This window comes from Peromyscus californicus, unplaced genomic scaffold, assembly GCF_007827085.1.
Source record: "Peromyscus californicus insignis strain IS unplaced genomic scaffold, ASM782708v3 Scaffold_10__1_contigs__length_136768540, whole genome shotgun sequence".
NCBI classification, from domain to species: Eukaryota; Metazoa; Chordata; class Mammalia; order Rodentia; family Cricetidae; genus Peromyscus; species Peromyscus californicus.
Window position 1 is genome coordinate 135,494,092 of NW_026294391.1, and position 18,767 is coordinate 135,512,858.

Below are 18,767 nucleotides of genomic sequence, written 5' to 3' on the forward strand. Positions count from 1 at the left end.
ATAGTCATAACAAAAAAGAAAAAATTTCTAAGTTATTAAAACATTTTAAATGCCATATTCTGTAGATCTCTGAAGGGTTTGAAGATAACCTGTCTATCTAAAATATATCTACTCAATCTTGAAAACATACCTAATGTAACTACAAGTTCCATTATAATGTCTAACTACAAACTTTCATTTCTTTATATCCTAATAGTTGGTAATAACATTCAAGGATCAGAAAATTGCATTACATTGTTAGATGAACAGTACAATTAGAAATATACATATAACATTTTCTAACAATATCAATTTCAATATATATAATTTGTATACAATATAAAACAATCCAATCCAATGTAAAGTATTTACATTTTTCTTTTCTTTTTTTTTAAATAAGAACCTTAAATCTAATCTCCTTTGCTTAGCCTTTTTCCTAACCCTTGACAACAACTTGTAACCAACCCCCCTAATCAATGAAAATTATCCCAGACCCAAAACCCATTAAAAGACCAAAAAAACCAACCACCCCACACCACCTCTTTGGGAATGTGGGCGTCGTATTCTTGAAATTGCTTCCTGCTGGGTATGGGCGAAGGTATCTTTAACCTGAAAGAAAAAATTTAGGTTAATTGTCAAATTCTAGGAAAGGTAAATATATCCTTCGTTATCCAGTCTGGGTATAATGCCAAAATTCAGGGTTTATCTCAAATCCTTATTCAAGTAGTCTTTGAGACTGGATCATCTCAGCTAGCTCTCTCAAAATTGCTCTGAGCACTTTGTAGTTCAAAGCTGATCTGTAGATGTTTGTCAGCTTAGTGATGTTATTATTGTCCACGTGGAATTGTTGTTGTTGTGGGGCCCCATCTTCTTCCTGGAGACTTCAGTTGATGTTAGGCCTGACTGTGATTTCCTGCAAAAAACTGATAAGAGACTCGAACACAAAAACTATATATGCGACTTTTTAGAATTAGTTAGTACTCTATATATAAAATTCATACTTTAAGAAAAGTTTAAAGAATCAGAATAGAATCAAAGAGTTGAGATTCGTAATAGAATAGTCCCTTAATTAATTTGGCTTTTCTCCTGTCCCATAGCAGAAGATGGCTCTTTTCTTCTGGCATGATACAGGGAGTTTGCATTTTCCTTTTAACAACATGCTTGAGTTTAAAGAAGGAGAGAGCCATTCTCCAACTCCAAAGTCAGCTTTAAATTTTAATTGAACTGGGACTATTAGAAGTTAAATAGTGTTAAATCTTTAAAGAAAAGCAGAAACAAACATTTAGGAAGACATAAAATTTTTTTAGATAACAGACCCATACGCCATTTCACTCTGTTTCTTAGGATAGATGATTTGTCCCTTTTCTTCAGTTGTCTCATTTGTCCAGTGTTCTTCAAATTCCTTAACCTTCATTCTCCTAAAAGACAAAAACAAAAACCTTTCCCCAAGGTTTTTTGGGGATGTTCCTTTTTGACAAGTTATCTGATTAAATGAAAAGGCATGTGTTACTGGTGTAAGTTAGTTTAAATTGGATGTTTACGATAGTTGATGAACTATCACCTCCTCTAATTAAGAGGTCTCTCTTGTTCAAATCGAACCTTTATCAATTTTGTTGGTACCCACCGCTTATCTTCTCCTGTAGAAATAAAAGCAAAACCTCGTCCCCAATGTAACACATATCCTGGTTTCCATTCTGAGGTCAGCACATCCTTAAAGTATATAGGTTGATTTAATTCTGTAGTTTTTTCTATTATCCAATGTCTCTCTGCAGCTGTTGTTCCTTTCTCATTGGCATTAAGAAAATTCAAAGTTAATAGAGTACTATGTAGTCTATTTCTGGGGTTTTTGTTACTCCTTTTTGTTTATTTAGCATATCCTTTAGAGTTCTGTTTGATCTTTCTATAACTGCTTGACCTGTAGGATTATGTGGTATACCTGTAACATGGTTTATATTATAATAAGCAAAAAACTGTTTCATTTTAACAGAGACATATGATGGAGCATTATCAGTTTTGATTTGTGCAGGTATACCCATAATGGCCATAACTTCTAGCAAATGAGTGATTACAGAATCAGCTTTTTCAGAACTCAAAGCAGTTCTCCATTGAAATCCTGAATAAGTATCGATAGTGTGGTGTACATATTTCAGTTTTCCAAATTCTGCAAAGTGAAACACGTCCATCTGCCAGATTTCATTCCTCTGAGTACCCTTTGGGTTACATCCTGCTGGTAATGGTGTTTGATTGTAGAAGGAACAAGTAGGACATTTCTTTACTATTTCTTTGGCTTGTTGCCAGGTTATGGAAAAATCCTTTTTTAAACCTTTACTATTTACATGATGTTTTTTATGAAATTCTGAGGCCTCCAGCACATTTCCTATCAATAATTTATCAATCTCATCATTGCCTTGTGCTAGAGGGCCTGGCAGACCAGTATGGGATCGAATGTGCGTTATATATAAAGGATGACTCCTTTTTCTGATTGTATCTTGTAATTGAATAAATAGTGAAGTTAATTCTGAAGCATCATGGATAAATTCTGCAGTCTTAATATGTAATACTACTCTTTCAGCATACTGAGAGTCAGTTACTATATTGAGAGGTTCTGAAAAATCCATTAATACCAACAGAATAGCATACAATTCTGATTTTTGAACTGAATTATAAGGACTTTGAACCACTTTACTTAAATTTTCTGATTTGGAACCTGCCTTTCCTTGTTTGTTGGCATCTGTATAAAATGTACGAACTCCAGATATGGGTTTTTTCCTCACAATTCGAGGCAAGATCCAATCAGCTCTCTTTATAAGATCAATTCTATTGCTTTTGGGATATTTGCTGTTAATTTCTCCCAAAAAATTACTACAAGCTTTTTGCCAAGCTTCATTTTCTATCCATAATTTTTCAATGTCCTCCTTAGTTAAAGGTACGACAATTTCTGCTGGGTCTATTCCTGCTAATTGACGAAGTCTCAATTTTCCTTTCCAAATCAAGTCAGAGATTTTTTCCACATAAGTTTTTAATTTTTTATTTGGTTTATTTCGTAAAAATATCCATTCCAATATAATATCTTCCCTTTACATTAATATTCCTGTTGGGGAATGCCTAGAAGGTAAAATAACCAAAATGCAATCCAGGTTTGGATCAATACGATCCACGTGCCCTTCATGTACTTTCTTTTCTACCAAGGCCAATTCTTCTCAGCTTCAGGTGATAATTCTCTTGGACTATTTAAGTCCTTATCACCTTCTAAGGTTTTAAACAAATTATTCAGTTCATCATTTTTTACTCCAACAATAGTTCTTAGATGAGAAATGTCTCCAAATAATCTTTGAAAGTCATTAAGAGTCTGTAGTCGATCTCTCCTAATTTGCATCTTTTGAGGTCTAATTTTTTGAAGTTCTATTTTATATCCTAAATAATTAATAGAATCTCCTCTTTGTACCTTTTCTGAAGCAATTTGTAATCCCCAGCAAGGCAAAATTTTCTTTACTTTTTCAAACATTCTTTCTAAGTATCTGCATTTGAATCAGCTAATAAAATGTCATCCATATAATGATAAATTATAGATTTAGGAAATTTTTTACGTACCACTTCTAATGGCTGTTTTACAAAATATTGGCACAAAGTTGGGCTATTCAACATTCCCTGTGGGAGAACCCTCCATTGAAATCTTTTAACCGGTTGAGAATTATTATAAGTAGGCACTGTGAAAGCAAATCTTTCTCTGTCTTTTTCTTGTAAGGGTATTGAAAAGAAACAGTCTTTTAAATCAATAACTATGAGAGGCCATCCTTTTGGTAACAGAGTAGGCAAAGGAATTCCAGATTGTAAAGAGCCCATTGGCTGAATTACTTTGTTAATTGCTCTAAGGTCTGTTACCATTCTCCATTTACCAGATTTTTTTTTTTTATAACAAATACAGGAGAATTCCAAGGGCTGGTTGATTCTTCAATATGATGAGCATTTAACTGTTCTTCCACCAGCTCTTGTAAAGCCTGGAGTTTCTTTGTTGTTAAAGGCCATTGCTGAACCCATACAGGCTTGTCTGTTGACCATTTTAAAGGTAGAGCTGTTAGTGTTTTTGGAAGATTATCAGTTGTTGAGCCCTGTTCTTGTATGACATGGATGGCTGGTGAGCACTCATTAGAATAATATGTTTTAATATTTCTCTCAGAAACATGTACTAATTTATGATTTGTTTCTGAGATTGGAGGGATATTAATCTGAGTATTCCATTGTTGTAACACGTCTCGACCCCACAGGTTCATAGCTCTGTTAGCCATATATGGTTTTAATTTTCCTTTCTGTCCTTCTGGACCTATACATTCAAGCCATCTTACACTTTGTTTCACTCGAGATAATGTCCCAATTCCTAAGAGTTGAATGTTTACCTCCTGAAGAGGCCAAGTGGGATGCCAAAATTCTGGTGCAATTATGGTAATGTCAGCACCTGTGTCTACCAGACCAGACAACAAAACACCATTTATTTTTATTGTTAGTTTTGGTCTTTGTTCATTAATAGAAGTTTGCCAAAAAATTTTCTTTATGTTTTTTCCTGTATTTCCTATTTTCTCTGTTTCATCATCTCGACTAACATGATTTATTCCAATAGACATTTGGTTATTTAGTTGCTTTGAGTAGGGGTTTCCTCTACAACTGCAGGAAAGGTTTGAACTGGATTTACTGTAGGGGCCTGCCTGAGGCCCCTCTGGGAGTTTCCCGAAGCTCGAGGCAGAGGGTTACCCTGTCTGTCCCTTGTTGATCTACATTCGTTGGTCCAGTGTTTTCCCTTACCACACCTTCTGCATACTCCAGAAGGAAGGGGCATTCTGTTGCCAGTGTTCCTTGAAGAAACATTATTTCTAGGAATGACCTGTTTACAATCCCTTTTCAAATGTCCTTGCTTTCCACATCCAAAACATCTAACATTCCTCAAACCTTTTGAAATTGTTTTTCCTACCCACATATCATCATGGTCATAAGCCTCTACATTAACTGTATGTATCTCTAATCCAATCTTCCAAAGGTGCAGATCTTGCCTTTAACGGCCTGATTATTCTTTTGCACGCTGCATTTGCATTCTCAAAGGCTAAAGATTCAATTATTATCTGACTAGCCTGTGAATTCGGGACCATTTTTTGTACTGCTGAAGTCAATCTTTGTAAGAAATCTGTGAAAGATTCTTTGGGGCCCTGTATAACCTTTGTAAATGACTCAGTTTTTTTTCCTGGTTCTTCAACTCTGTCCCATGCATTCAAAGCTGCCGTTCGACATAGAACTAGGGTTTGGACATCATATGAACATTGTGTTTGTACTGAAGCATATTGGCCTTCTCCAATAAGCTGATCCTGGCAGACTTGTATTCCGCTATCCCTCCATTGTCTTTCTATATTTTTAGCCTCATTACTGAACCACATTTTCCACTGGAGATTTTGTCCGGGTTCAAGAACAGCCTGTGCCAATTCCCGCCAGTCCTTTGGTAGAATCCTATTACAAGTTGACCAGGTGTTTAACGTTTGCTTTACATATGGGGAGTGCATGCCATAAGATGCTATTGCCTCCTTAAATCTTCGTAAGTCTAACATTTCAACTGGAACCCAAGTATTTTGTTCATTCTCTTCATCAGGTAGCTGCTGTACGGCTACTGGATAAATTAAGGGTGATTGTGTGAAAACTGGCTTTCTTTCTGTAACCTTACGATCCAATTTTGAAACAACTTCACTATTTATTTCTTCTGTCTGAATTTGAATTTCTCTATAATTCATTTTTACCGGTTTAACAGGTTTTACTAAGACTGTTATCCTGGCACTTAAGTTGACTATCTTTTTAAATAGTAAAATGAGGATAATAAAAGTAATAAACTGAATAATTCGATCAATATTAATCTTTTCATATAGTTGTTCCATTGTCAGATTGCCTAAAATTTCAAACAAAGCCCAATTTTCTTCCAATGTACACATAAAGCCCATTTTTTTTAATGTAAAAAAAAATTCTCTTTTAAATAGATATGTTAATTGACTTACCAAGTCTGGGTAGAACAGTAGAATCCCAGGGAATTTCACAGCCACCTGGTGTTCGAGGTGTGAATCCAGCAAGAGAGAGAGAGAGAGAGAGAGAGAGAGAGAGAGAGAGAGAGAGAGAGAGAAAGAAAGTGTAGCCGCTTGAGCCGAGTCAAGCCTTGGCTTTACAGGCAGGGGCCCTGTTCGGCAGGGCAGGCCTGAGTTGTTTGTAGCAGTTGCAAGTAGCTCCAGCTGCGGGTCAGTCAGGCCTGGGCCCGAGCTAGGCAGCCGGGCCGCCAAGGCCGGAAACCGGACCTGCCGCCAAGCCAAGCCAAGCGGTTTTTAATGAATTCTTGTCACGTTGGGTGCCAAATGCAGATGTATCCAACCTTCTTATTAAGTAATAAACACAGAACCAATGCAAAGAAGAAAGCCAAGAGGTCAGAGCTAAGAGCTAAAACCTTACCCTTCCTCCTGCAGTGGTCCTACCTCTCCGAACCAGAGCTACCCCTGTGTTAAAGTCTTTATATAGAGTTCCTGTCCTGCCTTCTCATTGGTTGTAAACCCAACCACATGACCACCTCCTCACGGCCTGTCTGTATAGGCCTCCAGGTTTTCCATGATTGGTATTAAGATTAAAGGCATGTGTATCCAATAATGGCTGTATCCCTGAACACACAGAGACTTACCCAGCTCTGCCTACCAAGTGCTGGAATTACAAGCATACGCTACCACTGCCCTGCTTTCCTATGGCTTGCTAATAGCTCTGACCCCCGGGCAACTTTATTTATTAACATACAAATAATATTTTAATACAAATAAAATATCACCATACTATACCTTTCACAAAAATTAACTCAAAGTGGGTCTTAGGTTTAACTATAAAATGAAAAATTAAAGTGCTGCTACTAGGATAAAACCTAGATGATCTTGTATCTAGTGATGAAAAAAGAGAACTGATGTCATTAATTTTTTTTTAAATAACACTATCAAGAGAAGGGGAAAGCAAGCACAAACAAGGAAGAGACATTTCAAAAATAAAACATACCTGATAAAAGACTGGTATCCAACACATACAAAGAAGTTTAAAAATAAACAATAAACAATCTTACTTAAAATGGGCCAAATACCTTAACAGACACCTTACTATAAACTACATACAGATGGCAAATAAGCCTATGAGAAGATGCTCTACATCATATGATATTAAGGAAATGAAAATGAAATAACCAATAGAATGGCTAAAAACCAGACTACTGACACCACCCCATACTAAGTGAAGATGTAGAGTGAGAGGAACTATAATTCCTAGCTGGTAGGAATGCAAAGTGATATGACTACTTTGGAGGATAGTATGGCAGTTTTATAAAAACCTAAACCTATTTTCAACCATATGGTTCAGCAATTGAATTCCTTGCTATTTATCCAGAGGACTTAAGAATTTGTCAAGATACAAAAAGCTGCACATTATGTTTACAATAGCTTTATTCATAAATTGATATAGGAGTTAAAAATAAGAACTGATGTTATTACTATCTGCAGATGATATATCTATACAAAAAATGAAAAATAATCTACATATTAGAAAAACTGGATAGGATATCAAAATATAAAGTCAATTTGAATTTCATATAACAGCAAAAGAGCCAAATAAAATGTCTTTGATAATAAACATAATAATAAACATAATAAACATAAAATAGGTCATTGTTGGAAATTCTTAAATAAAACTGATTTAAATAAAAAATAAATAAACATAAAATAGTAAATACATGAGAATATATAAGGAACTCAAAACTCGACAACAAAAAAGCAAGTTATCCAAGTTTAAAGTGATCAATAAAGGCTGCAGGGATGGCTTAGTGGTTACAAGCACTAACTGCTCTTGTAGAAGACTAAGGTTCAGTTCTCAGAACCCACATAGTGGCTCACAACCATCTATTACTCTAGTTCCAAAGGATCTTAAACCTTCTTCTGGCCTCTGCAGGCACTGCACAAACACTGTGCATAGACATACATGCAAAAGAAACACTCATACATATAAAATAAAAATAAATAAACCTTCATAAAAGATTAATAGACATTTCCAAGAAGGTAACAGATGTCCAACAAATATATGAAAAATGTTTAACATTGTTAACCATCAGGGAAGTTCAAAATTAGATTATCAACTCAGCCCAGCTACAATAACAACCATAAAAATGACCAAAAAAAAAATCACAAGTTCTGGTAAAAATGTGAACAAAGGAAAACACTTACACACCAGTAGTAGGAATGTGAATTGGTGCAGAAATTATGGAAAATATCATGAAGCTTCTTCAACAAATTAAAAATAGTCTTACCATATGATCTAGCAGTTCTAGGATCAGGATTATATGCCCAAAGGAAATGAAATCATTACTTCAAAGAGACATCTGCAGTACCACACTTACTAAGATACATTAACAGCAAAATGTCTATCAACAGGTAAAAGGAAAAAATGTGTCATTTTCACATACATTTGCATATATACTTACACACAGCATCATGTATGCACACAGTAACGTGTATACATGTATACAGTGGAAGGCCATTCAGCCATAAAAATGGGAAATCTTTTAATTTGAAAAGATATATCAAATTAAAGCAACCAGACAAAGAAAAACTGCTACATGTTAAATCTAAAACAGTTAACTCAAAAAAATGGGGCCTAGCCCTGTGGTTGCCAGAAACATGGCAGTACAAGAAAATTAGATGTTTATCAAAAGGTCTAAACTTTTAGCTATAACATAAGCGAGTTCTGAGGATCTAATGTAAAACACAGATGGTTATGGGTGTGCTAAGTAATCTGTAATCATCCTTACAAATTGCATATGAAAACAGGAGGTGAAAGAATTTTCTAACTGATATCTATCAAGACAGGAAGTTTCAATGATTAAGAAAGTGTGGTACTGGTACAAGTTGAATCGCAGAGGACAGGAAGCAGAGTCAGACTGAGACCCTTATACACATGGTTTCATTTATGACAGAGGGAACAGAACAGCCTTCTCAATACAGGGAGCCCCATCATGTGATGGACATCCAGATCAACAAAAATGGGCCTTTCCCAATTCTACCTCCACACACAAACCCCACATCCAGGTAGGCGGCAAAGGAAAAGCAGTGATCCGCTTCACATGTTCCCTCTGCTTTGTCCAACCCAATTTGCTTCTACTCCTTACTGTTGCTTCATGGTCAAAACCCCTATTTTCATCTATTTTAACCTGTGTTTGTCTTTATCTGAAAGAACACAACCTGGCTGTTTTATGTTTGTCTCAAAACTTTCAATTCATTGTCACACTCCATTATTCTACTAGCTTTATTAATTTCAGTTTCTAATTTTTTTTAAGACAGGGTTTCTCTGTTTAACAGCTGTGGATGTCCTGGAACTCACTCTGTAGGCCAGACTGACTTTGAACTCAGAGATCCACCTGCCTCTGCTTTCCAAGTGTTGGGATTAAAGTAGTGCACAAGTACCATCCAACTTCAGTTTCTAAATTTTGCTTACCAACTTTTATTTGCCCTCACTTTTTGTCACTATTCTCATGCATTAAGAACCTTTGTGCAATCAGCACACACTCATTTTACTGGGGTTGTCTGATGTGTGATGGTTAGTTACATTATTAAAGAACTTTGAGTGTTTCCAGAGTGACATATTTCCTAATCAGAATGAGAGATTTGAAAGCCAATTTGCCTTCCTTACACTTTGACTAATTCCTTTGATATATATTCTTAGTAAGTAATAGTATGTGATTGTATTTGGGTGAAGGGAGAGAGAGAGAGAATTTTTTTTTATCTGTCTGAGACCCATAGGCATGAAAGAAAGGAATAAGATGCTTAGGCTGACGAACTCACGGCAAAATATGAGACTGCCCAAAGAAGGAGTAAAGAGTTTACTAAAAAGCCACAGTGAGGATATTTGTATGAACTTGTGTTGAGCAGCTTCCGAAGGTCTCAGAGATCTGGAGTGGAAGGGCAGAGAGTGGTAGAAAATGGCACTATATAGAAAACTGCAAGTTATTCACACTGAAGGGTATGTCAGTAGACCAGATTTGATGAAGCTAGGCGAGAATTAAATATGCCAGTTAGGATCTAGAAAAAACTTGTGAATTGGGATGCTGAATGAGACTAACAAAATTGATAAGAAATACAAGGAGCTATTATCTACAGTCTCCAAGATCATTATGCAGGTGAGAAGCGAAGAAGAGAATGGAATCCAGTGGAAGAAAAACCACATGACCTTCAGTACTAAGTATGTCTTCAAGTGACTCCAAACAAAACTCAGCAGCTCAGTCTCAGATGAAGAGTTTACCAGTTGGGCAAGGACTCACAATGGACAGGGACTCCATTCTTTTACAGTATCTTTAGCAACCTAAGAATCTTCTCTGGTGGCTAGGCTCAAAAGAGGGGTGGAAGTACCTAGAACCAGGAGAGTTCTGTGTGTTCTCATTGTACATTCAGCCTCATTAGGAGACTGGGCTGGTTTGACCAATGAATGCTACCATGTGGACACAAGGTGTGATAAAGAGTTGTGAAGGATAGTCCTTGCCCATAATTACGTACCTGAATATTAGCACCCAACACTTACCTTTCCATGACCCTACATGGTCTAAACCAGAGAGAGAGATTCTTCTTGGCACCATAGTGTACCCTGGCTTCTTGCTACTGCTGCACCCAGTCAACAGGAGCTGATCTTCTTGGCGCCGTTCAGAGAGATAACTTGGCTTAGGAGGACGAGGAGGTGGAGTGTTGGACATAATGTTTAGTTCTTTTGCCCCACTGGGTAAGGAAATTTGCTTTTTTTCTACATGAATTGTGGGATTTAAGGAAGATTCCAGAAATGGTGAAGAAGACATGTGGTTCCTGGATGGGACATTGATTTCTCTATTCCAGATTAGAGCAGCCTGGGGCCTTGTGGAAGGCACATCCTGAGATCCATTCCCATGGCGCAGGGGGTGAACCAAATTATTAGAGGTAAATGGCTGCAGACCATCAAGAAAAACATCATCAAATGAAGTATGTTCCAATGAACGGTCCGAATTTGACCAACTATCACATCTGGTGGGAAGACTGAAGAAAAGCATGTAAATTTGATTGATATGTAGACATCTACACACAAAATCCACAATGTACTTCATTCTAAGTTGTCATATGTCACCCTTTTTCTACTTGTAGAGACTTATTCTTTTTACAACCCACAGTTACACCAACTCCTCAGTGAAGAAAAAATGTCTGCTGTTTTTTTCATCCTATAAAGCATCAGATGAGTATGAAATGCGAGGTGAGAAATGAAAGCCACAATACTGAAACCCCTGGCTCATTTTATTTAGTATACTACTTCATCTTTAATAGTGATATTGATAATGATCTCCCCTCGTCATTAGCAGTAGTAAGAAAGAGATGAGAGTATAACCATCCACTAGAAAACATTGTTGCTAAACAGACTTATTTGGCTATGTTCTTTGAGCACATTTCAGAGACAGACTCTGCAGAAGGCAGTGTGAGTTCTGTGAACAGAGTAGAACATTCTAGAAGGTCCAACTTAGTCCCCAAAGTAAGCATACCTGGCATGGTGCAGTCTTCCAGTCTCACAGTTGGACAGGATCAGATAATCAGGAAGGAAGAGAAACTCTGACTCGCTTCTGGTTTCCTCAGTGGCTACGGCATTAGTGTTTGGGTCATCTTTTGGCAAGGCAGAGTTGGCAACATGGGCAGTATGAAGTGAACTGGCAGGGGATGGCTGGAGGGAGGAGGGCATGTGAGAGAGACTCTCCACAGAATCTGCTGGAAAAATCATTTCCCAGGTTAGTTTTTAAGAATGGCTGTAACACTCCATCAAAGTTTCTCAAACAGTATCCAAGAACCAAATAGAAGATGCAAATCACAGCTGGTGTTTTTACTGGTAGAGGCAACCATTTCCTCAAGCTATAAACAATGTCTGGGAAAGGAGACCAGTGTTCCAAGAGTGAAGTGTTGAATCAATTAAGAGCAAAAAAAACCCCAAAAATAAGGATTCTTGGTCTCAAAACCTGCAGTTCAATAGTCTACACACAGCTTAACAGTCCTCAGCAACAGCCTTGAATCATTGTTTATTCACTCAACAAATATCATGTATCTGTGCATATGTATTTAATTTATGCATAATAAATCTATATGTATATACTTACATATGCATTCAGGCATATAAATATCATGGTTTGGATATGATGTCTCCCCCCTCCCAAAAGGCTCATGTATTAAAGGCTCTGATACTGAGTAGTATTAATCATTGAAAAGTGACTGGATCATGTAGATTCCCATTTAAGAATGGATTAATCTACTGAGGGATTGATAATTTGATGGCATTATTTGGAGGTTGTGGAAACTTTTGGAGGTAGGCCTCCTTGGAGGAAAGAGGTCACTAGAGAGGCATGTTTTGGGGGCTGTATTCTATCCTGCCCCCACCTCCTTCCTGTCTATAACAAGATAAGCAGCCTCTGCTAAACTCTTCTACTGCTATAATATTCTATTTTATCTCAGACCCAAAGTAACAGAGCCAGTTGACCACGGTTTGAAACTTTTGAAATGGTGAGTAAAATATGAAGATTTCTACTTTCAACTTCTCTCTCTCATGTATTTGCCATAGCAACAAAAATCTGACTAACACAGAAAATTGGCACTAGAGGTGGGGATGTTGCTGGAATTACTCCTAAATATGTGATTCAGATGCTTCTGGAACTGGTTTATGGGAAGAATTTGGAAATTTTGAGACCTGAGCTAGAGAAGATCTGGAATTCTGCAAGCAGAACTTCGTGATGACTCTAGTGAGAATTTAGAAAATAAGAATGTTGTAAGAGTCCAGACAGAAAAGACTGTACTCTTGAGGTATTACAAGAGAATGCAGATTCTTCTGGGGATAGAATTAGAGGCAGTTCATGTTGCATAGTAGAAAAGAACATTACTGAATTCTGTCATGCCCTGAGACCTTGTGGAACACAAGTTTCATTCTGTTCTACAGGGTTACTAGCTGATTTTAGTCACATTTACAGTGAGAATCAGGGAACAAAAAGCAAAATGCAAGAACTTATTTTTTTGTTATTTCATTTTATTTTTTAACTTTATTTTAGTATACATGTGTTTTGTCTACATGTATGTCTGTGCACTGTATGTGTGCAGTGCTCAAGAAGGCCAGAAGAGGACATCAAATCCCCCTGGAATGGTAGTTACAGATTGTTGTGAGCTGCCATGTGGGTGCTGGGAATAAACCCAAGTTCTCTATAAGAGCAGTCAGTGCTCTTAAGTGCTGAGCCATCTCTCTATCCTCAGAATGGAAAGACTTAAAAAAAAAAAACACTTCAGTTTGGCTTGAAAAATACATATAAAGTTGTAACTAAAGAAGTCATGGTTTTTAAAAAGATTAGCATCATTAAAAAGAAGTTAGATGGAAGGTATGTGGCTCAGTGATGGAGTACATGCTTACTATGACCAAGGACCTGGTCCCAATCCCAAAATTTGTAGCAATGACAACAACAACAATGTTAAGCACTTTGCACCAGGAAAATAGGAAAGATGTCTTGATGATACCTCAAGAATTATTGTAACCCAACCATTACAGGTCTAAAAATGTTAAGGTATAAACGCATTTGAAAGACTTTCCCTTGAGAGGAAGAGTGCTATTCACAGGATGCCTTGCTCACACAAGGCTACCCAAGTTCAGTTGCCCAAGTATTTGGATATTGCTACAGATATGTTTCAAGAAGGACTAGCTACCACCATGAACTGATGGCGGACACTAGCATCATTCACAAGATGCTGGTTTTACAAGGATACTAAATCTAAGAGTCTTAGGGTCTTGGAGGTGTCTATCTAATTTCAAAGGAAAGCCTGAGAAACCAAACAATGTGCATCAGGGTTAGATTCTTTGGGAGGAGCCCAATGAGAGGACAATGTATAAAGCTGTGATAATGAAGCTGAAGATACAAAGGAGAACACAAGAAGCTGGAAATGTCAAGAACATGGAACATCTTCTAAAGAAAAGCACTGTGGGGCCTGGAGAGGTGGCTCAGCAGTTAAGAGCACTGACTGCTCTTCCAGAGGACCCCAGTTTAATTCCCAGCACCCACATGGCAGCTCACAACTGTCTGTAACTCTAGTTCCAGGGGACCTGATACCCTCACTCATATAGACTATATGCAGGCAAAATACCAATGCACATAAAAATAAATTAAAATAAAAAAAGAAAGTCACTGGGAGGAAGTGGAGCCAACCTAGGGAGGAAACCACATGGGCTGTAGCTGACAAAGCTAGAGGGGCATGGCTCTCCAAAACCTGAGGAGCTCACATCATAATACACTATGCTCCAGGAGATGGACACGGAGCTATAGGATTTAATACTTGACCTGCTGGGTTTTGAATTTGCTTGGGTCCTGTCCCTCCTTTCTTATGCCCCATCCTGCCTTTTGGAATGTGAGTGTTTACTCTGTGCCATTTTATGTTGGGAGTATGTAAATTATTTCTTGATTTTTTATAGGGGTTCACAGACAAGAGATTGCCTCCACTCTCCATATAAGTCTTTGCACTTGAGCAATGTTGAATCTGTTGACACTTTGAGAAAAGAATTTGAGTGTTTTCACTTGTACACAGGATAGTTATAGCATGATATGTAGAATTGTGATCATGCTACTGTCTTTATTTTTAGTTTGAATATGGTTTAAGGATACTTGATAGGGTACCAGATAGACAAAGGGGAGACTTGTGATGATTAATCTTATCATCTTGACTGGATTGAAAAATGACTAAAAGGTTATTCAGGCACAGTTCTGAGTATAGGCAATTTCACAAATGGTTAAGGGGAGAGAAATGTGTACACCACCCAATGAATTAGGGTCCTGGATGGAACAAAAAAAGAAGGAAGAAGCCCACAAGTATAGACATTCATTCCCCTTGTTTCTGGCTACTGTGAGGTGAGTAACTGTGATGAACATATATTCTTGTGGCTATCATCTTCTGCCTCACAACAGGCCCACAGCAATAGGTCTACAAACAAAGGAGCCAAGCAATCACAGACTGAAAGCACTAGCCAAAATAAATTTGTCCCCCTTTGTTTTTGTCACTTCATCAACAAGTCTAACACATTATGTATGCATAAATACTTATTTTATATTAAGTGTGTGTATATTCATGTTTATATAGAATATCCAGTAGTGCATCTACATATGTGACTGGAACATTTTTAACTCTGGTGATGTAACAGAAACAAAGACCCTGCCTTTACTTGAGTTTACACTTATACTAGAGGAGTCACATAAGCAACACATAAATGAAATGGTGTTAATAATTGTTGTATATAAGGAGAAAGAAAGGAACAGTGTGCTGTTATGGCTGGGTACCACATGTTTCTCAGGGACACTAACATTCTAACCAAAGCCTAAGAACAGGGCTCAAAAATTAATCAGGATTAAGAACTAATAGGAACTGCAGATCATAAAAAGCCAATGAAAAGCTTGCTTTTATTTTTTCTTGGAACCAAGTTTTTGATACAGGGTTCCTCAGTCAGAGTAACCCTGAACTTCCTAGGATCATGTCCAGGTTCTAGTTATCATCTATTTTCTTCAAGTGTCCTCTACTGTAAAGTAGAGATGACAACAGCATATCTGGCACAGAGTCAGTATGGGATAAGACAAATTCATAGGGAAGATACAATGTTGACTAGACTGCGATTGCCCAAGACAGAAGTAAATACTATACAGTTGTTCCATCTTATTGCACTTTCCCTTTCTGTGGTTTTATTTACCTAAAATTAACCTTGGTCTGAAAATATGAAATGGAAATTTTCAGAAATAAGGAAGTAGTATGTTTTTTTAAAAAAAAATGTGTGTGTGCACATGCTCGTGTGTGTGTGTGTGTGTGTGTGTGTGTGTGTGTGTGTGTGTGTGTGTGTGTGTGCAGTGACTGTGAAGGCCAGAAGAGAGCTTTGGACCTCTTGGATCTGGAGTTACAGGAAGTTACGAGTTGCCTGATGTGGGTTATGGGAACCAAACCTAGGTCAGAAGCCAGAGCAGTATGCACTTTTCACCACTGAGCCATCTCTCCAATCCATAAGTTTTAAATTGTAAGGCATTTTGTATAGTTTGATAAATTCTTGTGCCATGAACTGTGTGATGCCTAGAATTTTAATCCTCTCTTTGTCCAGCATATGCATAGTCTACACTATTGTGCCCATCAGGCACTTAGTAGCCTCTTTGTTATCAAATTAGTTGTCATGGCACCAACAGTGATTGTTTTTAAGTATTTTTTTCTTAATATTAGCCTTAATGTATAAGAATAATGATCTCAGTAATTGAATTATGTAAAATAAAAGTTGTAAAGTGCTTCTGTTAGTACAAACAGGTGACATATTTTCACTTAATAAGAAAAAAAATCTTATACTAATGTTGCAAGATTGACATAAGAATGAGCCTTCTATTCATACAATTGTGAAGATAAAAGAAATATGTATTTATTTTGCTGTTCTACTTCAAACTGAAAAAGTTTCTGGTGACAGTCATAATGTATGATAAACACTTATGTAAGATGGAAAGGCATTAAATTTGTGTGTATACACATAGAGAAAAATGATATACCATCAAAAATACAGTTTGGCACTGTCGAAGGCTTCAGGCTTCTACTAGAGATTTTGAAATCAAACACCTGTAAATAAAGGGGGCTGTTGCACATGGAAAGCTGAAAGACAGTCTTTATAACATGGATTTCAGATGAAAAGGACTTGACCTTTACATTTTCCTAAAAGTGGAGGGAATAAAAGGAGTTGTGGGGAAGTTTCTTTCTTTCTTCCAAATTCACAACAGGGCAGGGTTTCCTTTTTTTTTTTTTTTTTTTGGTTTTTCGAGACAGAGTTTCTCTGTGTAGCTTTTCACCTTTCCTGGAACTCACTTTGGAGACCAGGCTGGCCTTGAACTCACAGAGATCCGCCTGCCTCTGCCTCCAGAGTGCTGGGATTAAAGGCAGGGTTTTCTAGTTACTTCCTGGTTCTTTATTCCTGTTCCTTTTGAGTCACTGGGAAATATATTACATATATATGTTTTGGGACAACTGCTGTATGAAAAAAGAAAGAGGAGACACATAATAATGTGTATGAAAAAAATATAGATGTAAAAGTTTGGCTGAACAACCCCCCCCCCCCCCGCCCTTGCCACCTGTGGTGGATGGGGGAGCTGACCCTTACCAACTGCAGCATTCGGGAAAGCGGCCCCTGAACCTCGGCTGGCAACACAGTAGAGCTGACCCTATTGACAAGGGGATATGGGTGAACTGGCCCAAGAACGTGAGCATGGGAGATCTAGCCCTGACCCTCATCTGCCATATGGTGGTGTGGGTGGGGGAGAGATGCCCCCTTCCCCCATCACTGCCTGTGGCAGGTGGGAGAGCTGGCCCTGAGGTCATAAGAGTGGGAGAGCTATCCCTGTCTCTCATCAGCTGCAGCACTAGGAAGAGTGGCAACACTGTAGAGCTGGCCCTGAAGGTATAGGTGTAGAAGAGACTACCCTGAGGGCAAAAAATCAGGAGAACTGGCCCCAGCCCTTGCTCATTGCTGCAAAGGGTGAACTAGCCAGGGCAATGCTAGAGAGTTCACTTTGGTGGTGAAGGGAGAGGTGAAGCTGGTGGGCTGACAAACCCTGCAACTACCAAGGCTCAGAACCAGGACTATGAGTTGGCCCATCCCAACATCCACCCCATCTGTGATCTGCTGGAACATGTGAAGGAGACAGTCCTGAAGACTCAAAAGCTGCAGGATCTCCACAACACAGGGCAGCAACAGGATATCTAAGAGGAGTCCCAGTGAGGGCCCAGTATGTATAGTGTAGTAGAAACCAGAGGCCTCGAACCAGACCAATGACTCTTTGTAATGAACACTTACAAGTAAAGCTATATGGATAAAAAGGGTTTACTGCATGACTCACTGTGTCACCATACAGCTTCCATGATGAGATATTTCCTTTTTTTCTCTTTTCTCTTAAATTTTATTTTAATTTATTTGGGGGGAGCTGCAAGGACAGAGGGCAGATATGACGGGGCAGGAAATGAATGGGATCAAGATACATGATGTGAAAGACATAAAGAATAAATAAAAAGAAAGTTAAAAAAGTTTGGCTGAAGGTAGAGAATAGGATAGTGGAGGGCCAGCATCAAGCACCACTGGAAGAGTTGGTCAGGGAGGCTCTTCTGGGTTTGCTTGATGTCAGGCTCTAGGCATGATGGATATACTGCAACTTTGCAAGCTCTATCTGTTGTACCAAAGATAAAGTACTTGCTGTCACTTCATTTCCTTTTATTTGAGTGCTTTCAAAGCTCAGCAATGTTACTAATAGTATCACTTAATAAGCTTTGCTGGCTCATGAAAAGAAAAGGAAGCACACATGCATGTTTGCCTTAGAGATGTAACCCTGACTCCCTGTTGCCACCTGGTGTTAGAATGTGGATATTTCCATGGTAGATGACAAAAAGTAACGGAGTTTGAAATGTTGAAGTATGTGCCAATATTAGGGATACAATTTTTTTCTACTAAACAAAGAGGCTAAAAGAAATCAGATTCAAATTTCCCTATTCTAAATGTCAGAATATGGTGAAATAATACTAGGGCACCGTGATTGCTAATCTTGGTTGTCAACTTGACTACATCTGGAATCAACTAAAGCCCAAGTGGCTGAGTAAGCCTGTGAAGGATTTTCTTGATTTGATCATTTGAGGTGAGATGGCACAACCTAAATCTTGGCCACACCTTCTGGTAGC

The 18,767-nt window shown here is 37.9% G+C and overlaps 1 protein-coding gene across 1 annotated transcript in view; it reads right to left on the reverse strand.

Moving 5' to 3' along the window:
* Nucleotides 1-18,767, reverse strand: part of Gab3 (GRB2 associated binding protein 3) — a 113,160-nt gene that overhangs the window by 38,007 nt on the left and 56,386 nt on the right. The window contains exons 3-4 of the mRNA XM_052742770.1: nucleotides 11,564-11,780; nucleotides 10,588-11,069 (exon numbers count right to left, since the gene is read on the reverse strand). Of these exons, the coding sequence (XP_052598730.1) occupies nucleotides 10,588-11,069; nucleotides 11,564-11,780 (699 nt within the window). The remainder of the gene's footprint in view (nucleotides 1-10,587; nucleotides 11,070-11,563; nucleotides 11,781-18,767) is intronic.